Source organism: Pagrus pagrus, assembly GCF_965226575.1.
Source record: "Pagrus pagrus genome assembly, chromosome: 22".
Classification (NCBI taxonomy): domain Eukaryota; kingdom Metazoa; phylum Chordata; class Actinopteri; order Spariformes; family Sparidae; genus Pagrus; species Pagrus pagrus.
The window spans coordinates 9,496,017-9,518,595 of record NC_140204.1 but is presented as its reverse complement, the minus strand read 5'-3'; the positions used below and the strand labels follow the sequence as shown (position 1 = coordinate 9,518,595).

Below are 22,579 nucleotides of genomic sequence, written 5' to 3'. Positions count from 1 at the left end.
TAATACAGTTGTCTTTCTAATCTTGGTAGCAGTCACCTTCCAGTGGTTTACAGAATATTAAAACAGGCCTGAAGCTTCAACGCTTCTTTGGATAATGTAAAACCAGTTTACCTTGTCCGTAATTGAATAAAATGAGGCACACTTGTATCTACACGAGGTTCTCGCATAAAAACAAGCTGGTTATATCATAATAGTAATAATATTATATCATATATAGTGCATAAAAACATTACCTGTATAGCTAGTAATCATTAAGTTTTTTATTTTATTTAGTATAATGTAAACGACCGTTTTTTTAGGTAATGGTGACAAAAGGTTAAGGTTAAATTAAAAAAAAACATTTGAAAGGTGACGCACTCGCTCACCGGAAGTACTTCTAAACAACTTCCGGGTTACTATAAAAATTGGCGGTATGCGTTGTTGCTGTTGCTCTTCCGCTCCTCTCACTGAAACTAGGGAACTTTAGTTGGACAAATATGAACTCAAACGTAACCTAACTGGACCTGCTCTTATCCTACTTGTCCGTGTTCATCGGTAGCGCTTGCTAGTTTCACAACAGTTTGTTAAATGTACGCTGACAAACTCAAAACAAGTTTGGAAGCTAACTTAGCTAACAGTAAACTTTGTAACTAGCCAGCAGCTAAAGCTAACTGGCTAGCGGTTTAATATTAAGCCAGGCTGGCATTTTGAGCACCGGACACCGGCTTCTTCTATCTCGGAACAATGGCGAACCCGGTATTGTTGCAGAGAAAGAATGGGAAATATCTCTGGTTTGCTCTCATCGGGCTTGGATTTCAACCAGACGCCGTAACGTCGTCAATCGCCGGCAAAACCAACATTAACGTTAAACACCTCAACCTGGGACCGTGAGTCTGATTGTATTGTCATAACGTTAACATACAATATTATATTGGCTAACTTAATCAGGCTTGTCGAGATCTTCTCGACATATTGTCACGTTAGTGTTGATTACAGCTAAGTTATCCTTCACAGCATTATTGAAGCTTTCTTATTCTGTGTAACAGGAATATGTTCGACAAACCAAACAAAGATGCCTGCTACCTTGTAACACATTTCCTGTTGGAAAAACTCAACCCGACACGATTCAGTGAGGCATACAGGTAAAGTTGGACATGATCGACTATTGCCATTCATGTATAAGATGTGCCTTGAATTGATTGTAAAGAAAATGTCCCACTTGTTTTGGATTAGGAACTGTTGGCCTGTTTTGAACCACAAAGCAGATGCTGAGTTCCGCAAAGTGACCTGCACTTGGCTGCGAGAAATAATGGTAAGAAATTAAGTGTTGATATTGGCCTATCATAGAGATATCTGTATGGGCATGTATTTTGTCTGAAATATGCCTAAATGAAAACTATTTTTAGAGATCGTAATCAAGAAAAAGATGCTTTGGAAAATGTATTATCATTGAATTCCCAGTGAGGTTTACGGTTTCAGTGCACCAAAGTCATTTAGGACAATAAAGTGTATTGTTATTGCCTCAGTAACACATCTTTGCCATAAGTGTGTGATAACAACATCTGAAGAATAATTAAAGAAATGGAGACGTACTGGCTGTTATAATATTATATATTATTATATATAATGTATTAATATAAGTGCAGTTTTGTCTCTCGTGCTCTACATCATTTAATGACTGTTGTCTGTTTCTAACCGTGTGTAGGACGAAACTGCGAACGCAGGATCCAAAGTGGTGGCATCCTTGTTCCTCTCACCCGGAGGCCCCAAGTTTATCAGTTTGATGCTACAGTTGGCCAATCACGTCATGCTGCAGGACATGAAGACATTCAACACAGGTAGGTCTATTAGAAAATCTTTTATTCACAATATCCGTGGCTTGTATTCACAATCTAAATTCAGCGATGTCCCAGCAGTGCTTACTTAAATCCCATTTTATGTAATTTGCCAGAGAGTTGACACACAAAAGACAATCGTATAACGTTCAATATTTTCTTTCTCAGATGGCACCTGGGTTCCTGAGGCTGCAGCGATGCCCGCTTCCTCCCTCGACATGGCAGCGAAGAGACTCAACCTGATCACCTCCAGGTTTTTGAAAACTGCAGTGGATCAGGATCGTTTTCTCCACGAGTACCAGAGACGAGCCCAGTAAGTTTTTAGTAGTCCATCTTGGCAGCTGGACAGAGCTAGGTGTTATATATTTACATCAGTAGAAGCGCTACAGTAAACCTTGTTAACGCACCACTTGGCAGCTCAGGTCATGGCACTGAAATTAAAGTTTTTCTGACTTGCTTAAGTTTGGCATTTAATAAATACAACAAAAAAAACCCCATGGAAATAAAAAAGTTACCTTTACCAAGGTAAACGACCTATGAAAGTTGTTTACCTTGCTGAATATATTTAATATTTCTTTCATTCTTTTCAGAGGTATTCCTGTCTCAGTGTTATGTCACTGCTTTTGGTGTTGCATGTTTCATTGGCTGTTTGTTTCAAGCCCCACCTGTTTCATATGAACTAATTAGTAACCCTCTGGTTAACGAGGTCAGTTGGTCGCTGCTGGAGGTGCAATCAGCGTCCCTTTTTCAGACTGTGTTGAGTCGTCGTAGCAAGACAAGAACAGGTGAAACAAATTATGTCAGCGAGGGCTCAGTCACTTCCTGGAATTGTCCCACTAAAGGAGGCCATACCAGAGAGCCGTGCCTGTGCGTTTCCTGCCACCACATGCTGAAATGTCTGAGCTTTTGTTAATTATCCTTTTGTTTTTGAAGGCTCCTGGTGAAGTCTATGAAGGACATCAGAGCTGAGGGTGCCAAGTATGACGACCTACTCAAGTATGTATTATTTTCTTTTCTCAGTAATTCTAACTTGTATGTTCATAGTTACTTAACAGGATTATCTGCTCTCAGGCGTAACAGCGGTGCTTCTACACAGGAGGGAGCTTATCCAGCTGAGAAAATCAAAAGGGTCTGTAATCTTCTATTTGTTAAACTTCCTACAAAACAAAAGACATGATTTGTATTCCCCAAGTGTTAATAAGACATAACAGTGCTGATGGCAATCGTTCTGCTTTTCTCAATCGATTTATACTGTTGCCAGTTTCCAGAAGTATGAAGGAGGCTTTTGTAATTCTGAAATCTGAAACAAGTTGTTCTTTACTGGTTGTCTCAAGGTGCGCTCTTTGTGGTCGGCAATTGATGACATGCTGGCTACTACCAAAGAGGAGCAGCATGCAGTGGCAAGCGTTCTGAAGGGGGATGTAGATCAATACATCCTGGACGGAACGGATCAAACCCTCAAAATTCCCCGGTGTCTGCTGGAGAGAGTTGAACAGCTCCCACATCAGGTGAGGGTGAAGATGAGTCAGTTTATTCTGTTACCAGAGGCCTGTTGATTCTTAAACACAGCACATACGGTTCTTGTTTGATTCTTGAGTCGATGGATTCACTGTTACCTCAGGCTATAAGGCATCAGTGATTTGTCTTAGAGGACAGTCATTTTTCTCCCGTATCAAATCTTAAAATTGGGATAAAAGCACTCCAGTTTTGCCTAAATTTTTAATGAAAATGGTTATAATTACAAGCCTCCCAAGGACATACAGAGATGGAGAAAGCTGAAATGGTACTGCAGACATGGACCTAAATCAGTGTGCCAAACTATTTGAGTCAAAGCATTGATTGTTTATGATTGTGCATGTTTTCCAGTTGAGTTCAGGGAATGTTTATGAGGCCGGCCAGCTGAACGTCCTGTGTGTGTTGGAGCTGATGAACCACGCGCTGCAGCTCCTGAAGGAGGAGCGTTGTCGAGTTGCTCATGCCCCCAAGCCCCAGCTCAGTCCTAAGCACCTGCAGGAGAAATGTCAGCAGATGGCCCGCACACTGCAGAACATCCACCTCATCAGGTACACTGACACACACTGGCTTGATATTAATCGCAATTTTCTTTTTTTATTTAGATGGATTTCATTTTGAGTTTTCTAAATTGTGCAACTTAACTTTGACTTGGATGAGGTGGATATCAGTATCGATAAACCCTCAACTATTTGTTCAGAAGCTGTAATGGATAATGGAATATTTTTAAGATCATGGGCAATAAACCAGTGCATTAACTTATTTTTCCACCAGGCAGAAGATTTCCAAGGAAGGAATTCCTGAGGTCAGGAGTGCCATCACAGAGTTGGAGGCGGAGTGGGACCGGAAGTGGATGGATACACTGAAAGAGACGCCACTCGTCTCTTTCCTGAATGAAGATCCTGTGAGTTGTCCTTGGGAGGTTTGAACTTGTTAACCCTGTAGTGCCAAAAACTCTGTGTAAAAGGTTAACAAGAGTTTGTCTATACAACTTGAAAGGTATTTCACTGTAGTTGCGTGTCTTATTTTAATTAACAGTCTTGTTTTTGTTTTTTTTAATTATTTAGGCTCTTGGCTTCCTCTCACCAATGGCTCCTCTGTCTTTTGAACCGGCTGCGGATGCTACTTACAGAAGTAGCGTCTTCTCCCAGTACCCTGCAACACTTCTTGGTTAGCAAAATATCACGACATGTATTCATTTGATTTGTCGCATATCGCAGTTGGTCTTTCTAATCATGCTAGTTGCCATTTTTCAGATGCGAAGCCTGCAGAGAGTAAATCACAGGAAGACGTCCAGCCGAGTTACTCTATCCTGCAGAGGTACAGCACTCTATCTTTGAGCAGCTCTTGTGTTTAATTTCAAGTGTGTTGTTTGTTTGGTGTTTTGGCTTGTGATGGGAGGCAGATACCTGGGCAGTCCTGAGCAGTGCTCTGTCCGTCACTAGTCCTCCCTACATCATCCGTGCTCTCTGATGACCGAGGCGAATTGAGAGAAATCGCCACGGACAGATACGGGGCAGACATTCTGTATTTGTGCATTGTGTGGAAAATACATTGTACTGTGGGCAGATGCTGTTTAAAATGTGTTTTATGAATAACAAATCAATTTTTTTTTTTTTTTAACAGCTCTTGTCCTGCAACAGCTGAGAAGACTGAAAGTCCTACTGTCACCACTCAGGCATCATCCCAAGCGAACACCTCTCTCGACTGGCTCTTTGACACGCCTCCATCCCCGCCTTTTAGGGCTCCATCAGCACCACCAGCTCAGGCTAGTATATTTCAGCTAACCTTTGTTTCGAGTTAAAATTCTTTGTTTTTTTTTACTCTACCTTTCTGAAATTGTGTACATCTGATTAACCCTGTTTAACAAATTTGTGCTTGCTTTTAGGCCAGCCTGAGGAAGACGACCCGTGTTCAACCGAAGGCGACTCCTGTGAGGACCAAGACTCAGATATTAGACATGGAATGTGATAACCTCGCTGATCAGGTATATTGATGACTCTCTCATTTACATAATTTGTCTTATGTAATTGAGGTAAAAGGGGAAAGTTGATGACATGGGATAAAAGTAAGGATTTCGCAGACTCAGTCCTCACTATAGAGTGTGTGTGTGTATGTGTGTGTTAGTTTGCAGATGCTGTAACTACAACTAGTCCCATGGAAGGCAGGGTCAAAGGTCGGGATCTGGAGGGCTTCCTCAGCACACTTCATGGAGATCCCTTCTCTACTAGAAAGCAGCTGCCACGCACACCTGAGAGCTTGAGTAAGTCATGAGCTGTCACATCTGCCGCCTCAGACTAAAATCTTGGTGAATTTTGTCCGAATGCACGAAGGTGTGAATAACTTGATAATGGTTCAAGAATGATGAATGTGGCCTCAAAAATGAAGTTGCTATAGTGATTAGGAGAGCGGGCATTGCATTGCATCACCAGTGTTTCAGTTGGTAAAATTTTAAAGCATTTCCTCTTTTTTTTTTTTTCTTAAGTCATGGATGTGAAGAGCTCCTGGCGTAAGGCACTTGAGGAAGACAAAGCAGAGAAAATGGGGCGGTCATTCACGGGTAACGACAGTGTCACAGGGCGGCTCACTCCCCTCTATGAGCCTGCCAGTGTGTTGCTGAGCCCCGATGCTCCCTCCCTGAGTGTCTCCTGCAGTATCTATCCCACTGTCACAAGCAACAGTAAACCTCCTGTCAGCCAACAGGGGGTCTCACTCAAATCCTCTCTGCTTTGGGACACCTTCAACACCGAGGCCCTCGACAGTCCCAGCGGCACGGGCAGCAGCGCTGTCCATTTCAGTCTCGAGCAGGAAACTCTCCCAGAGTTGCCCAGCTGCGACAGTCTGCTGAGCCTCGACGACGAAGCGGTGGATATGGAGAGCGAGGATGATGACGAGCTGCTCATCCCCTCACTAAAGACGGAGGCAAAGCAATCGCAGCAAACCACGGGTCATCATCTTGGTCAGCTCCAGCAGACAAGGGATAATGACTCCATTGTGGAAGACGGGAAGAGGACACCAGAGTGTCTTCTGTATGATCACATGGTTTCTGCTTTGGACAAAGACTGGCTAATGGAGTCTGCAAAGTCAGTGGAAGCCACAGATAAGGTCTTCTCACTGGACCTAGACACACTGGAGACAGCCGCATCTCCAAAGAAGCAGGAGTACAGCCTCCCAAAACTGATCACATTCTCTCCGATAGATGACATGAAGTGTTAACTACATGTTAAAAACCACTTATCAGCCTCAACTGTCTTAAACTGTTTGGCCTGATTTTAATACACATTTAATAAACTTGTACATAGCTGTGAAATAACCCTACTTCTGTCCCACTTTAATATTAGTTTTCTGTGCATAAGTTTGTTTTAATTTAAAATAAGACATGAGCTGCTTGAATAAAATGGTAAAATATGGTTCATTTCCTTGTGTATAAATAAAGATGGCTAACTTCAGAGTGTCTTCAAGATGGAACTCAGACTGTATTAAAATGTAGGGGGGAGCAGATTAAATGCACTATTGGTTTTGTTTCTAACCACACGATGTCTTTACAGGATTCTGAAATTCATAATAGGAATATGCGATGAACCAAGGTCAGTCAGACCGATTAACATGTTTTGTGTTTTTTCCAAACATTTGGAAATAAAAACTGAATGCATACATGCCGTTCTTTATTCTGCAATTTCAAACTAGTCTGCAAGGGATGGGTTGTCCAATAATCAATAACATGAAAGTGCTTGTTCATTATAGTAGTCTGTTTTTTGTGACTTGCATTGAATTTTAAATGGGAGCCACTTCCATCAAAAGACAGAATGGGTCTGATGCTACTATTTTCCAAGAGGGCAGCAAAAAACATCCAGATATGAGGGTTTTCTCATGCACCTGTTGCTTTGCCTTTTTTTGTATTGGTGTAACTTCTCCGTCTCAAAGATGGGGGGCGTCAGGAGCTGCAAAACCAGCAAAGAGAAAAAAAAAACAGTCATGGCAGCAGTGAAAACTCAGAGAAATGCCGGAAGTCAAACAATTTCACCTTCACAATAAAACTATTTTCAATCGAGGTAAAGTAGCCTTTAGTCTTTAAATTCCATTTATTGTACCATGAAAAAGAAATGTGTATTGCAGCAATCCAAGAAGTCTTTACCAATGAATAAAACAAAAATGTGAAATTAAATAAATTACATTTAAAAGATATATACACTATAACACTTTGGCCATGATTTGTGCATTGTGTAAAACCTGTGCACGTATATTGTGTAGGCCTATGCATAGTAAGTATTCTGTATATATTGTATTTATATGAAAAGTTTTATGTATATTTAAAAGGGCAATATGTAATTTTTAGTTGAAAACATTAAAAAAAATTAACTAAAATTATCGACAGAATGAGAAGAAACAACAGTTCTGACATTATGACATCTGTGTACTACAGCATGTAATTTCACAATCTGAAATGCTATGCTGAAATGCTGAAGAAGTATACCTGTGTACCTTCGTACGCTCCCATCTAACCTTATACAATATACTATATGTACAATTAATGAATTACAAATTATATATAAATATATTCACAATATTCACCGTCTATCTTAACCTGTACTTGATTATTTGATGTACCATTTTTTTGTATCATATGCAATAACACAACTTTTTAAAATGTAATAATGTTTTATTATGTCATCAATGTAGAGTATGAAAAGAATTATGAGGCACAATATATGGTAATAATTGTGTCACGATGTATAACTACGGCTAATAATATTATTAATAATAATACATGTATTATTTAACATTTACCATTTAAAGTCCTAAATAAATAAATAACTTTATTCTGAAAATTGCAGCGTTTGTTTACTCGCCATGGAGAGGTCTTACTTTGAAAGGGCGCGCCGGAAGATGCTAGCCATCCGTGAGCTAGCTTGCCGGCGCTCCCCGCGGCCCGCCTGCCCGTGTCAGTTGCAGCGGGGACTGTAGCCTCTCCTCTTCTCTGGGCGGTTCCAGTCTGAAAAGAGACGTTTAGAGGAAAAGCTCACCAGCTAAACTATCAGCGCAGACACAAACATGGCGCCTGCCTCCGCCGACAACTTCAGATGAAAGTGCGGGGCGAAGAAGTAACCGGCAAAAGTTTCAAAGGAGTGTTGCGAAGTGGGCTTTTTCTCCGCGCGCCGTCCCGGTTCGACCCGTTTCCACTGGCGTGCGTAGAAATACGGAATATATCGAGCGGGGAAAAACAAGCAAGTTGCCTTCATGTCAACATTGTCCCTCGCTGCAGTGTAAACAGCTGGTAAGTGCTCCTATTTTTTGAATATTAAGCTAGCTGCGGCTCGAGGAGAGTTTATCTTGGGGAATTAAAAATAGTAGTTTCGCTATTTTAACGCGACTTTAGCTGCGTGTGAGTGAGGTCACCCGCTGAAAATACATTTTCCTGGTGTTGCGCTGCTGCGGTCTACACTTTCCATCGTGTGTTATCCAACTGCGGAAAGAGACGCAGCCACGTATCACTGCACGGGGTAATAACAGAAGGGACGTTTCTTTTGTTAAACCCGGGGTGAGGTGTATTTCCTGCACGAAAGTTGACCTAGTTATGGGTCGGATGCAACAGTTGGGAATATAACACCAACCCGAAACACCCCTCCCTCCTCCTCCTCCTCCTCCAGCACTGCCCTCCTTGACGCCAGATAACCTGGCTCTCCTGGAGCCTGCCCTAACCTTGCAGGTGTTTGCCCTCAGCCTCAACTCACATCTGAGTTTCCAACTTGAAATCAAAGAGATATATTAACAAAACAAAAATAGAAATAAGGAACTGTTAACCTGACTTCCTTTTGGACATGTGCTTTGCTTTCATCCATGGCTGCATTTGTGTGACCCTAACCCCAGAGTTGTGTAAGATGCCTCTGTTGGTTTTTCTGTGCTCAGTGCCATTGAACGCAACGCCAAGGTGCTGCTCGCATATCTATGCCTCAGCACTTGATGGCTTGCCAGCCGGCAGTGAGTCCGTCCAACCCTTAAGGGCAGCAGCAGCAGCAGCAGTCCCAGCTCCAGCTTCCCATCACCGTTTTGGTGATTCATGGCGTGCATGTGATGTTCCTGTTATGACAGCCGTGGCACAAGTCCCAGCAGAGCCGAGGATAGCACTTCCTCTTGTGTTTGTTTGATTTGATAGTTTTTTCACCTGACATGGCAGCAGGAAAGTCTGATTGTGACAGAAAACTTGAGACTCGTGGAGGGAGTGAATCGTGGAAATTGCTGTTGCAGAATTGCATCAGAGAGCTGAGCCACTGACACGTGGAAACGCTGAAGAAAAATCTCTGCCTTGACCTTGGCTTGGCCTGACAGCGGCTGGAAAAGGGGAGTTGCCTCCTACTAACTGCCACAGGCAGCAGGTATAAGTAGGTCACGGCTGCACTCTGGCTTTGTGTACATTGAACTTGCACTTTGTCACCACCGCTGGTCGTCCAAAGGCTCTGTCAGGTGACCAAGGAAAGGAAGTAGATTGGCCAAGGGAGTAGTTACAGGCTGTGGAAGGACTTGCTGGTTGCCTAGGCAAAAGTCAAATTGGGTTTTTGATGAGTGTGAGCAAAGCCAGTAGCTCATTCTGTCGAACAGTGAGAGCAGTGTTTCACAAGAGCAACTTTGTCTTTGACCGACATTTCAACTCCTTTCAAAGTTTGAAGCTCCTCTGAGTCTTCGACTCTTTTTAGCACTTCACTCCGGTCACTTTCAGGTCACAGTTCTTCATTTTCCGAACAACAAAACACTTTTTTTTCGACACCCACACCTTCCACTGTTCCTACACAGCTCACCCTAACTGCTTTCAGTGCTTGCACTTCAGCCAACACTTCAACTGACTTTCAGCCGTTTATTTCTTCCCCTTTAACGGGCACGTGGTCAATTCATCACCTACACCGTAACTTTTGTGTCAACTGCAGCAGAGCATACACCTGACCCTTTGAGTGACGTTAGCATGAAGTATTGCATTAAGAAAGGATTATTTAAAACGGCGCTTTTTACACTTCAACTCACATTTTAGTTGACATCATCTTCCTATTAAGTCTTTTTCTAGTTATTAGCTTACTCGTGCAAAGGACATTTTCCTGCTTAAAGAGCTCTCGGATGATTAACAGCGGCATAAAAGCATCCCCAAAGCTAGTCGGCAGTCGTTGCTCGGCTCAAGGACACTTCAACAACCCTGATCATCTTTCTCACCATTGCTGTTACTGTTAATGTTTTCTTTGTAGCATTGTGCTCCAACATTATAAGCCAGAAATAACTGCAGATCTTAAACTGAGACTACAGACGACGCACAACCTTGGGCTTGCTAGGCCAGTGTTCACCTGAAACACCTCGATGCAATTTTGTTAAGCTGCCTGTTTGCACCTCTTAAGACATATTAACTCCAGATAGTCGTTTCCAGCCAAAGAGCAACAACACAGATCTTGTAATCCAGCCAAGAACCCTCTCAGGTAACCTATTTCCTTCCCCTGACCCTTGTACTTTGGTGTGATGTGCCAGTAGTGTTTTAGCCGTCCCCTTAGTTTTCACTCAGCCTGGGTCTAAGCTGGTATAGGCCCAGCTAGTTAGTAAGGGCAATGAGTTTGCCCTCTCTCCCTTCTCCTCAGAGTGGAAAGAATGCTCTCTGTCCGCCGGGCTGTCACGCTCCAGGAGGGAGGCAGTCTTGTGACGTTTCTGCTGAGCCTAGCTTCGCCGCTTCTCATCGTTTTTGACAACAACCTTTAAATAATTTGACTGGATTTAAAATCCCTGTCCTTGTCTAACCTTTTCGTCACGTGTGCTGCCTGTGCAGGGGAAAGTTGTTATTTGACAAAGTTCAGCAAACCCTCGAGAGTCTGTCGCTTTCTCTTTCAGGCACACCTGCCCCTTGAATCATGTGCTCCAGGTCTTTGAAGAGTGTGACTACAGAGCTCACAGTGAGGCAGCGAGAAGAAGTGGAAATTTTCAGCTGTAGTTGTTGAATTTGTGCCACCTCTCCCCTGATTGGGCCTAGTCACTGGTTGCTACCGGTAGCTTTGATGTTATCTTGACAAAACATTAAACAGGGATCCAGTGCCGTCGGATTGCTGTTGCAACGACAAAGATTTACAGAGATAAAATACTTGAGGGGAACAGACTGTTTGGGTTGAGCCCTCTGTTATAGGTTACAATTGATGTCTGTTATAGTGCTGAAATGCGTGGTGAGTCAGTTTTAATAATTATTTATTATCAAGTCAGAAGACCAAACGTGCTGGTTACAGCTTCTCAGGGCTCGGGGATAGGGTAGCAGGTACTTACCGGTATTTCATATCGGATGAGAAAAATCCATTGTGAATCCCTAAAAAATTGATTTGTCATTGATTAGAACAGCCTCTGCTCAACAGAAAAAAAATGAAATGGTCTGTAGAGAAAACAACAAACATTATCTGATATTAGTTGATGGTGATGTTGCTCTGTTTGGGAGTCAGATACCTATTCTTACAATATGTTGATGGCTCTCCTCCCTAAATGAAAATGGATTTTACATATTGCCACGTGATAAAAAAATCAGCATAGCGCAAAAACAAACACAAGTGAGGAGCAGAGTTCACAGTCGTTCTTTTGCTTTTGTTCGGGCCGTGCCAAGTGAGAGAGATGTTGTTAGCATATGCATATGATACTGCCAGGCTATAACACCAGCTTATCTGGAGCCAGAGAGCAGATAGACTCTGAATGCTTCACTTTTCACACACTCTGAAAAGCAAATATTGGACAATTCTGTGTTTTTCAAGCACATTTGTGCATGTTTTTGTCAGTACTATGACTTATTTTCTGTATCTGATGTGGCTCATTCCACCGTGTCATGCTGGTAGTCTCATCACAGCAGGCTGTTAAGATTAATTAGCAGGGAGAGGTATTTGCAGAGCAAAGTTTAAAAGCCAGCTATGAGCAAGCACACACTGTAGCTCGCAACATATGAATTCAATCAGACAGCAACTCGACTGGCTTTAATTTGAGTCCATCCTCTCAAAACCCATGCGAAAAAAGAAGCCGAGAGCCTTGGTTTTTCTGCACTAACCGCCTTGTAAAATAAAGTTTTCGGCACCTCATTGGCACCTTGCGCTCAGTCTGGCCTTCACTGCCGACAGCACGCTGTGATGACAGGTGGCAGGGAGGGCCACTTTGCTCCTCCGATCCTCCAAAGCCCAGAGCTACAGAGTGGCACTTGAGGTGGCCACAGGAGCCGACACATGGCGGCTCAGTGTATGCCACCGTAGCTGAAAAGATAATGTGTCGGAGGCTAACACAGCTGATGTAAAATGACCTTTTCTTTTGTCACAATTTCATTTTGACTCATTTTTGTTTAGCTGAGCTTTCAGGAATGATTTTAAGTGCACATCAGCAGCCTTGTTGCATGAGGATGAATAAGTAGCACTTGCACAGAAGCCTGCATACGTGTCACAATAGAGGGGTGGGTATCACAGACAAGCCTGTCCTATAATTTATAAGCAAGGGTCGGCCCGTTCCCTTGCACAGTTACTGCATCTGTACACACTCTGCTTTTTATTCCCATTTGCTGTGTCCGAGGTTCAGTAGTACATGACAATTGTGCACGTCATGCTCAGCTGCTGTTTCAGACAAGCTGTGAGTGCATCTGCCGAAATAAACGAGACAGACACAACCCTGTCTGTTGTCCAGCATTACGCTCAGTCACAAACACACGGACTTGTGCATGCGCGCACACGCAGGCAGGCTCTTTCACCCCAGGGGAACAAGCCTCCAGGCTCTTTTGTGTGAAAGGGATGAGATCATTGTGGGGCAGACGATGGGGGGATGGAGTAAGGGGTTCCACTCTGTGTACTTAAATAGAGAAATCTCTGTTTCTATGTCTGTCTCCGTCTCATTTTCTTCATCCTTCAGTCGCTCTTGGATTTCAGTTTGGAAGCTTGGATGTGAAGGGGCCAGCCAGGTGAATGCCGTTAACACCGCAAGTGCTAAAAGTGAACAAACATTAGGTTTGGTGCACACGAGGATTAGGACCTCCCTGGTTTTATTTATGGCAGCTAGAAGCTAGAGGGTTTTCTTCTGCCCTCGGGGGCTGTTGGGCTGCAACCTTTTTGGCACATTCGCAAGCAAGTTAAGACCAGTGCCACCGCCAAGGAACGAGTCTTTCCAGTGCAGGGAAACCATGGGCCTCGAGGAATGATCCACTCAGGGGAGGGAGTAGGAGTGATCATAGATGTAATGTTTAATCTCCGGTTAAACCGTCAAACATAAAATGCCCTTAATGTCACAAATTTACCTCAGGTGATTACTCCTTTTGCTTTCTTTCCTGATCTGAAATGTTAATATATTCCTCTGTACTTCTAGGTACCGACTACAAAATGAATAGGCCATTGTGCTGGAGGCAGTGATTCATTACACCTTTTTGTATTGCATTACACCTCCCAAAAGTGTGTTTTCTTATCAAAAAAATCTGGATAGATTTCCCTCCACTGCATGCCTTTGTGTAAATGATCACAGAGCAGCTTGAACCATCAGATAAGGTTACTTACAAGTGCTTGTGCATTTCTTTCCCACAGCTGGTAATGACGACTAACAAGAGATAACACGGACTGGCCTCCAAAAGTCTGAAAAATACATTTGAAATGAACTGAATAAAAAGTGAAGAGTGGTCCCATCACATCAGCTAAGCCTGTTGTGCATTGTGGGCAGTTGCAAACTTTGGCTTTCACTCGCTTTTATTCAGGGGCTTCTGGCATCGTCACCGAATCATGCCATAAGTTGTTATTGTCAGAATAAGTTAGGATACTCAGAAATGCTTTCATTTGGCATATCATCATATTTTTTCATGGAAGGAAATCTTACACAACTTGCCGCTTGTGCAAACTGTGCTAATTTTGAAGCATCAGTCACGTCCAAAGTAGAGCTGCAACAATAAGTTGATATCGATTTGTCGATCAAAGAAACTAAGTTGCTGTTTTGATAATCGATTAATCATTTCAGTCATTTTTCAACCAAAGCTGTCAAACACTTGCTGTTTCCAGCTTCTTGCACGTGAGGTATTTCTGCTTTTATTTAGTCTATGATGCATTGACGATTGTTTGGGTTTTAATTAAACCCAAACCCAGTTAATTGATTATAAATAATCATTAGTTGCAGACCTGGTCCAAAGGGGTTGAGGCCAGGGTTTGGGCCAGAAGTGGTCATCAATATCATTAAAAATAACCAGGCAGGAAAGTCTGTTTTTGTTTACTCACCAGATTAAATACCTGAAATTAAATGTCCCCAGTGGCCTAACACGAGCAGAAATATGAAGAGAATAAATTAATGCTGCCAACTGTCACAATCAAAACTGTTAAAAATGCCCATCATAACATCCGAGAACATAAGGTGACCTCTTTGGGCGAAAAAACTTATCCAATATGTAAGAATTTCATGAATAAATTAATTAAATCGGGTGAATAAACAGTGTACACAGTACCTGCTGTGTGTATTATACATTAAAGTGTGCAGGGCACTCTCCACATTAAGGGTTAGGCTTTAAGAATTAATGGCTACAAGGAAGCGAGAGACCAGTCTCATAGTGAGTAACTGGTCAAAATACTGCTGTCATGGTTTGTGGTGACCCTACTCTGTGAGTGCAACCCAGACAAAGAGCGTGACACTCGATCATTGGGGCTCAGGAGTAACAGAGGAACAGGTTTTCACATGGGAAGGGAGGGGCAGAGCACAACCTTTAGAGGCGGGGGCTCAGGTTACAATGCAGGACTTAATACAGTGGAAATTTAATGGACCCGTATGTCTGTCAGTTTGACTTGTTTTACCAAGAAGCTGCACAATTTTTTGCCTCGAGGCTTAAAAGTTTTCCACCACTGCGTGCTGTCACAAGTGCAGAACAAGAAGAGCAAAAAATCCTCAATATTACGTTCATTTATGTTTACAATAGCTCTAAAGCTTTTAGTCTAATCCCCTTGTCAACGCCATCTGCCTTTATGGCCTCTACCACGTTTTATTTGCTCGCCAGACATAAAAGTGGACAATAAAACAAGCCATTTTACATCTAAAACAGAGACGGCGGCTGACAGCAGCACACTACAGAGAACATGTCAGCTATATTAAACGTACCCTTGAAAAACTCGGGGATCGATTTCCTCAGCTAGAGTAACACAAGTCGCGGCTCACGGTCGCGCGGCCTGGCATTGTTGGGGCTCGGTTGCCATGGCAGCGCTGATGTTTGTCTATCAGGGGCTGTCACAAAGAGATATTTGTGTGGTTGTCGTTGAGGTTGCGGGGACTGTCACAAACCATGTGCACAGCTAACGTCGGCGGTGTGTTTGAGGGAGTCGTGGGGTTTTTAGTGAGCGTGACTGACTAATCCAACGTGTATCAGTAACAGTCGACCCCGTTTTTTATTTTAAAACCGGAAATAATAAGACAGTAACACCCCTCTTTTTGGCGTTCATGGGAAGTCCCTGAAATATCGATACATCATACATGCTAAGAGACGTACAGTTATCACAGTTGACTGTTTACTTCACTAAGCCTCACAATATTCTGACAGAACTCAGTGAAATTCTTCTTCCTGCTAAGAAGGATGTTGATTTTGTTCTTGGGTTGGGTTTACACACAAAAGCAGGTGTCTGTGGTTGTGTATAGTTGAAGATAACATCTGCGTTGGTGGTACAGGTAGCCTAGTTTCTAGGTCAGTGCAGCATTTTGAAATAATTGAGCTGTTTTTTCAAAAAGCAGAATGATCTAATCACATAAAAAACAAGTCCTCGTTATTATCAAATAAAAGGCACTCTGTGAAGTACATGTTGATTCACCGGCATGGTGAACAATTGTAGGGCAGCATTCAAAGCCCAATCAGGACCGAACAAATCTCCTGGTCGCCCAGGATAGTGTTTACTTTTCTTTTTTTTTTTTCTGTTAGCATGACTTTGTTCTCTGCTGTGGCACATTGTGGCGATGTGTGCCCCTGCTGTCGGGAAGCTGTGTGACTCACGGCCTCGATGTTTTCATACCAACAGTACCTTTTCAGAGAGCAGACGAATTGTAGAGGCTAATGTTTGTGACAAAGGTTAAAGTATGCATGTTGCTCAGCAGAGCAGACGCTTGCAAAACTTTTTTTTTTTTGTTTGTTTGAATGAGAAAGGCAGGTGCTGCACCCACAGACAGTCCTTTACTGACCTGCTTCTACAGGAGGATCAGGCTTAAAATGAGCCTTAATAGACCTAAAGAGTCATTTATTATTGAGCATTTGAAGACACCAAGGCCTGAGGTTTCCTATACACAGATGAACCACCAACATTCAAACCACAAACATGCCAAGTGAATAAGATTGATTATCTCGTTACAGTGTAACGTTCTGCTGGGAAACCTTCGGTCATTAATGTGGGAGCCACTTTGACACGCACTAGGGCCTGTCCATCCTAACATTGATCATTTATTTCAGGGCGATGTTTTCAAATAAATAAGCTGTGATACCTCAATACCTGTAAAATACAAGGACATTATTTCAACATAACTTCACATATCCATTTCTTGCCTGCCGCATCTATCCTTGAAATCTCACTTGAAATCCCACCTTAGGTAAACTTTTCCTTTGTGATGTGTGTGAACTTGCCTAGTAACTAGTAACTGGTTATCAATCATTTGTAATGTAATACTCATGTCTCTATATCCGGGGCTGATGAGTCATAAAAGTGAGACCCACGCCTGACTCGGCTCAATGTTTTGGTTTTCTGGTCCACAACTTAACTGCTTTAGTTCAGTTTCACTTCTAATTATGTCGATTTTGTTGTGTTAAATAAAAACCTACTCTAAGCTGCCTGCCCAGCACCAAACATAGACAAAGTAAATAGCATCTAGCAGCTGAACAGCCTGATATTTATGAAAGAAATGCGTTGATGTTGTTTAATAAACTGCAAGTGCAGTTGTTAGCTTATATGCTGGTGCTTCAGCTCATGTGTGTGACTTTAATATATTAAATGAAAGAAATAATGTATTGATTTCATACTAATTTCAATATACTATAACAAAATAGTATAATAATCGCTAATATCAGCCTTTGTTTAAGCCATAAACAGACATTAGTCCACACACACAAACAGTAGGACAATCCAGTCTCTGGTTAGACCACTGGAGGACATTTACTGGCCAGCCTTTGGTGAGAGCCCAGTGTGGTTTGTTATAAAGCAAATGTAGTCTGAAGACTGAATAGGGTTTTGACCAGTGAGATGTAACCATGGATACAGTGCAGTAATTCTCCTCAGAGCAATAAGTCCTTAAACAGCTTCATGTCTCCTAATTGTTGTTGTGCATCATAATAAAATAAGAGCTGAATTCAGTCGAAACGAGCGTCTGTGTTTTTAACATTTAACGATATTGTTCATTGTGTTACTGCATCTGGAATCATTTGGGCCTTTTTTTTTTTTTTTAAGCAATTTTACTTAGAAAAACAACTCGGGACACAAGTTTCATAAAGTGAATTTGTACGGATGGTAAAGAAGTAAAATAAGATCACACAAAACACTTGGCTGTTCCTGTTTGATGCTTCTCTTCCTCGCCTTACCTGTGAGCTCTACTCTGTCCTCATATGGGCTTTTCCATCAACATCATCATCACGTCAACAGCTCCAAGAGTTGTGAGAGTGGCCCGCTAATTAATCCCATCTTCACTGATGCACTTTTATTGCTGTTTTTCGAAGTTTTATCCTACCCAAGAGACGTGATGACTTAAAACAGGCTTGTGTTGATACAGTGCCACTCTCTGCTCTGTCATTTGTGTTTTTTTCCAGACGTTGTTTTTAAAATAATGAAGAAATGGGTCATATTCTGGGCAGTTATCCAGCTACAACTCTTCAAAGCTACCTGGACCATAAGGCTGGAAGTCGAATTGAAACAAATCAAATTTGGCCTGTTCACATGGGCAAAATGCCAAGTTTAAAACTCAAAACAGTGCTAGATTTGTCACTCGATCAATCAGATAGGGTTTATATAACAGCCAAAAGAATGAAACATTAATTTGACCATTTTTTACACGTCATACCATTGTTGTCCAAGACTGCATGCTGTATAGTTGATAGACGGGGGGAAAGAAAAACAGCCTCGAAGTCTGCGTCAGCTGTTTGCTGTGTGCTGTGGCCAAACATTTTTCCTCCAGGCAGGTCAGTCTGCCTCCTGCCACTCCTTTCACAGCACAAGCAAACGGATGTCCTGCACTGTAGACGTTAGCGTGCACTCCTGTCTCACCCTGCTAGATTCAGCTTCACATATATTCCTTTAGACGTTCTTCAACCTGCCTTTAAAGATACCCCTAACTGTGTCTTGATGGCATTTGTTGAGTCAAAAGTCCATAATAGAAATTAAATAACCCCAGTGGACTGAATTAGTCTGCGTCATGAAATCCAGAGCGGTCTGTGCTCGCTGTGAGGCTTCGTTTTTTCCTCCTCCTGCCACAGCTGACTCACCGCTGGAAAAATTGAACTTCCTGTGTAGGTCCCAACAGTCCTTTGAAGCCAACATGGCCGTTCTGGCTTTAAGTTTCTCCTTCTTCTTCTCGGTTATTTTATGATGAAGCAATGTGCTTGACACTGCAACACATGGCTTGGTTGAATTGTAACTGTCAACTGAGTCACTAACGGCTACTGTCATTACTGAAACATAACTTGAAGAATAGAAACTCAAGCTTTTACTTAAGAAATTCCTCCCAATTATTCAATAAATAATCACAGCAGACATGCTTAACCGGGTCTCACCTCATATTTTTCTGTCACTTGCGACCATATTTGTGCGTTTCAGTGTTTTATAGACTTTGGTGTCTGCTTGATTTACACTCACAGTGACATTTCTGAGCATTCCTCCAGGCCCCGCTGCTCTCCCTTGGCTCTCTGTGGCCGTCAGAGCTTTAACTCTCTCGACATAATTGGAGCGGTGCGGTGATCTACAATGACAAGAGTGTTTGTGAATGTCAACAAATCCAGTCCCTTCATTAGCCCTTGTGTTTCCCCCGGTTTGTTTGCCTCGTTGTGGCGCAGCAGTCTTAAAGGATCCTTTTATTGCCTCAGCCAGAGTATAACTTAGCATTCTGTGTATGCTTGCATGTGTAATCCATCCCACTGTCCCGAGGTGATGTGTAAAAGCAGCATGCATGTGTGGAGCAGTAGTTTAACCACAGTCGAGTCCTCTACAAACGTGGTACAGGAGGGTTCATAAGGCAAACGAACTGACTATTTTTCTTCCTTCCAGGTACGTCCAGCCATGATCGAGGACAAGGGTCACCGCGTGACCGACTACTTTGTGGTGGCCGGGCTGACCGACAAGTCCACGCCCCTCGAGCAGGATCTGTCGGAAACCAAGTCCAGCGGGCCCAAAGCGCCCATTACTGACTTGGCCGTCATCAACAGGTCGGCGGGAGAAACGGTGCCCGAGGGCTTCACTTGCATCGACAGCACCTACAGTGGCCAGCCAGCGAACCTTAATCATGGCAGTCTTAAGAGCCCTGAGCTGTTTCTGTGCTACAGGAGGGGTCGAGGGAAGCCCCCTCTCATTGACATCGGGTGAGTCAGCAGTTTGTTTATGTCAGTGTTGGTTATCTGGTGTATTCGTATGCCTGCAATGGCCAGAGACTCATTTTTTGCATGGATTGTATATAGAGAAGTGGACGGCAGTGTGTTGTTGTGATGAAAACAGGTTGGAAGAAGCCTTCGAGGAGTGAAAGCAATCACAGATATGATTAAAGATCCCCAAAGTGACCTGCTAGCTAGCATGCAGACAGGCCTTCACATGTATAAATATTTCAGTAACATGCATCATCAAGAGTCCCTTTTCATTGAAGCCATTCTGACGTATCGCGGTATGAAAAGCGTGCGTGTTAAAAAAACAAATTATTAATGGCTGCATTCCATTTAGCTGCGTCACATTCAGAGTCCTGGTGTTGTGCAAGTTGGCTCACTATCACACTGGGACACTTAGCTTGTACCCTTTCTAAAGCCTATTGTGATATATTACATTTCTGTATTGTTTTGAAAGGTGTTTCTCTCCAGTGTCGTATTTAATGTAAGTTTTCCATGGTGAGGGGAAGTAGGTGTGTTGACGACTTCATTCGCTCGCCCCTGTTGCGTCATGGAGTTCTCCCTCTCAGCCACACCTCTTGGCTCACATCTATTGATACAGTTTTCCTGCTTCCTCCTATTATCCTCAAAGAGGGAACTCCATTATAACTCACTTAATCCATCCCAGCAAGCCGAAAAGGTAACGCTGCTTTTACTTCTTCGGCAGGGTAGCCAAAGATGTGACCTACATTTCATCACCAGAGCTTTGTGTCTCTTAACTTTCCTGTCCTGAATGAACTGGCACTATGGATGCAGTCATGATGCAACTGCCTGAGGTGTTTCACTTCTCCACACACCTCGGTCTTTGTCTAAAGCCTCTTTGTTTCCCCCACTAACAAACTGGAGTTTCCAGTTACAAGAGACAGCACAGAAAGATTCAGGTCTTACATTAAAACAGGTGTTGCTGTACAAAGATTGCAACACATCGACGGCTTTCCGCGTCTTCTGCGACGATCATTTCACGTCTTATTCGTGCGATTACCTTCTGCGAAATGTAGCTTTAAACAAGATCGTATGTCAAGTCTTGTTTCCTCTGAGAGATTGCACAATCCTGCAATCCTGCTCACAGGCATATGGGGTAGAGAAAACTAGAAGCAAACTCAATTTAAAGAAGTTGAAGAGTCATGTCGAGTCACAGTCATGCAGTTTAATGAGATGATGAACAGATTTCACAAGCTTCTTTTCTGGGATGATATTTACTAATGTAAAATTCATGACCGTGTGGTCCATTATTAATAAGTGGTATGCTAGACGTGATTGTGTGTGTTAAAAATGCTACAAGTAGATGCATTATAGCATCGGTTCACTTCCTGATGGTTCTGTTTTGGTAGAGCTACAACACACAAGGTCTGTGAATATTTTTGGATATTATGTTGCAACATGTCTCTTCCTCCTTCCTTCTGTTCCCACCTGCCTGCCTTCATCCACCTATAGAATAAATGAAAAGCTAGCGACCTGTAAATAATCCATCCTTCCCTCTGTCAGTGAAGCCAGCATTCCCAGCCCAGGGCTCCACAGCGTCACGACTCACTGTGCCCATTAGGGCTCTGTTTTTTGTTGCCTAAATGAGAATTTGCTGGCAACTGTCCTCCTGGCCTCTTTAGGTTCGTCCTGCACTCTTTTCAGAATAACTGGAGTGTTTCGGGACTGTTATATCTGCCTTGGCTGCCCTGTAGCCTGCACAAGATTTTAAAAAAAAAATGTGTGCAAAGACTGGTTCTGTCTTAGTTTAAAGAGGGCAGCAATCACAGCGTTAGGCCTCCCACATTGCATTGTCCAGATGGAAAGGGGAGGACATGGAGCATGCTACCATAGAAGCCACACAGTCATGCAGAGAAATCCAACACAGTGGGCACTGATTGCTTCCGTCTGCAGCTTTTTGCTGTGTGATAATCCACAGCAGGAGTGATAAGGAAAGCAGGCTAAAAACGTTTTCAAAGTGTTTGTTTTGTACTAAATTGGATACGATTTGATATCCAAGCCTCCCCGACTGTCTGGGATTTGAATGAGTCAGCTGGTAAATATGTCTGAATCACGGCAGCCTCTGAAGACAGGCTTTCCCAGCGAGACTCAAAGGGAAACCAGAGCTTTGAGAAGAAAGTCAGCGGTAGTGACCACACACTGATCCTCTCTGTTAAACAGGAGAGGCAGAGATTATCCTCACCCTGGAGCCACAGTGCAGCCTCTTGCTTACTGTTTCCCAAGAATGCACTTTTTACTAAACCAGCGTGAGTGTCGGGTGATAGGTTTCTAAGGCCCTGCACCCTTTTTTTTTTGCCTTACTGCTGTAAATTAGAAATTGAATTTAAAAAAGTTTCCTTTAACAGGAGCCAGGTAAAAACAAACGTGAGCTTGAGCTTGCCTTTCCCTGTGAATAAAATGTTATGACAGCTTGGAGGACTTAAAGCTGCACTAATCAATATTTCCATACTCACAATGGATCAAACTTGTACTTGTAATTGGGGTCAACTCTGCTCTGTAGGATCCTCTGGAAGCCTTTGCTTCACACTGTTTACCTCATTACTCAGGAGCGTGTTGGGGAAAGCCACGGCAACAGAAAACATCCGCTATATGTTGTTTTCCTTCGTCACCACACAGAAATTCAGAGATCTTTCTGTTTGACATTCTTCTGTCGTTCTTGCCGCCTGATTTGTTGTTAGCATTCAAACTTGTA

At 42.8% G+C, this 22,579-nt stretch overlaps 2 protein-coding genes across 2 annotated transcripts in view; both read left to right on the top strand.

Annotated features, from left to right (window-relative positions):
* Nucleotides 1-404: 404 nt before the first annotated feature.
* On the top strand, nucleotides 405-6,980 carry haus6 (HAUS augmin-like complex, subunit 6). Its single transcript, XM_084343437.1, has 16 exons — nucleotides 405-866; nucleotides 1,026-1,121; nucleotides 1,213-1,291; nucleotides 1,685-1,817; nucleotides 1,983-2,127; nucleotides 2,748-2,810; nucleotides 2,886-2,943; nucleotides 3,149-3,322; nucleotides 3,681-3,877; nucleotides 4,101-4,230; nucleotides 4,394-4,496; nucleotides 4,583-4,646; nucleotides 4,953-5,094; nucleotides 5,215-5,313; nucleotides 5,454-5,589; nucleotides 5,812-6,980. The coding sequence occupies exons 1-16, from the start codon at nucleotides 724-726 to the stop codon at nucleotides 6,540-6,542; spliced, it is 2,493 nt and encodes an 830-aa protein (XP_084199563.1). The 5' UTR covers nucleotides 405-723; the 3' UTR covers nucleotides 6,543-6,980.
* A 1,497-nt stretch (nucleotides 6,981-8,477) lies between these two features.
* dennd4c (DENN/MADD domain containing 4C) overlaps nucleotides 8,478-22,579 on the top strand; it is a 30,745-nt gene continuing 16,643 nt past the window's right edge. Inside the window, exons 1-2 of the mRNA XM_084344159.1 lie at nucleotides 8,478-8,601; nucleotides 19,541-19,851. Of these exons, the coding sequence (XP_084200285.1) occupies nucleotides 19,553-19,851 (299 nt within the window). The 5' untranslated portion in view covers nucleotides 8,478-8,601; nucleotides 19,541-19,552. The remainder of the gene's footprint in view (nucleotides 8,602-19,540; nucleotides 19,852-22,579) is intronic.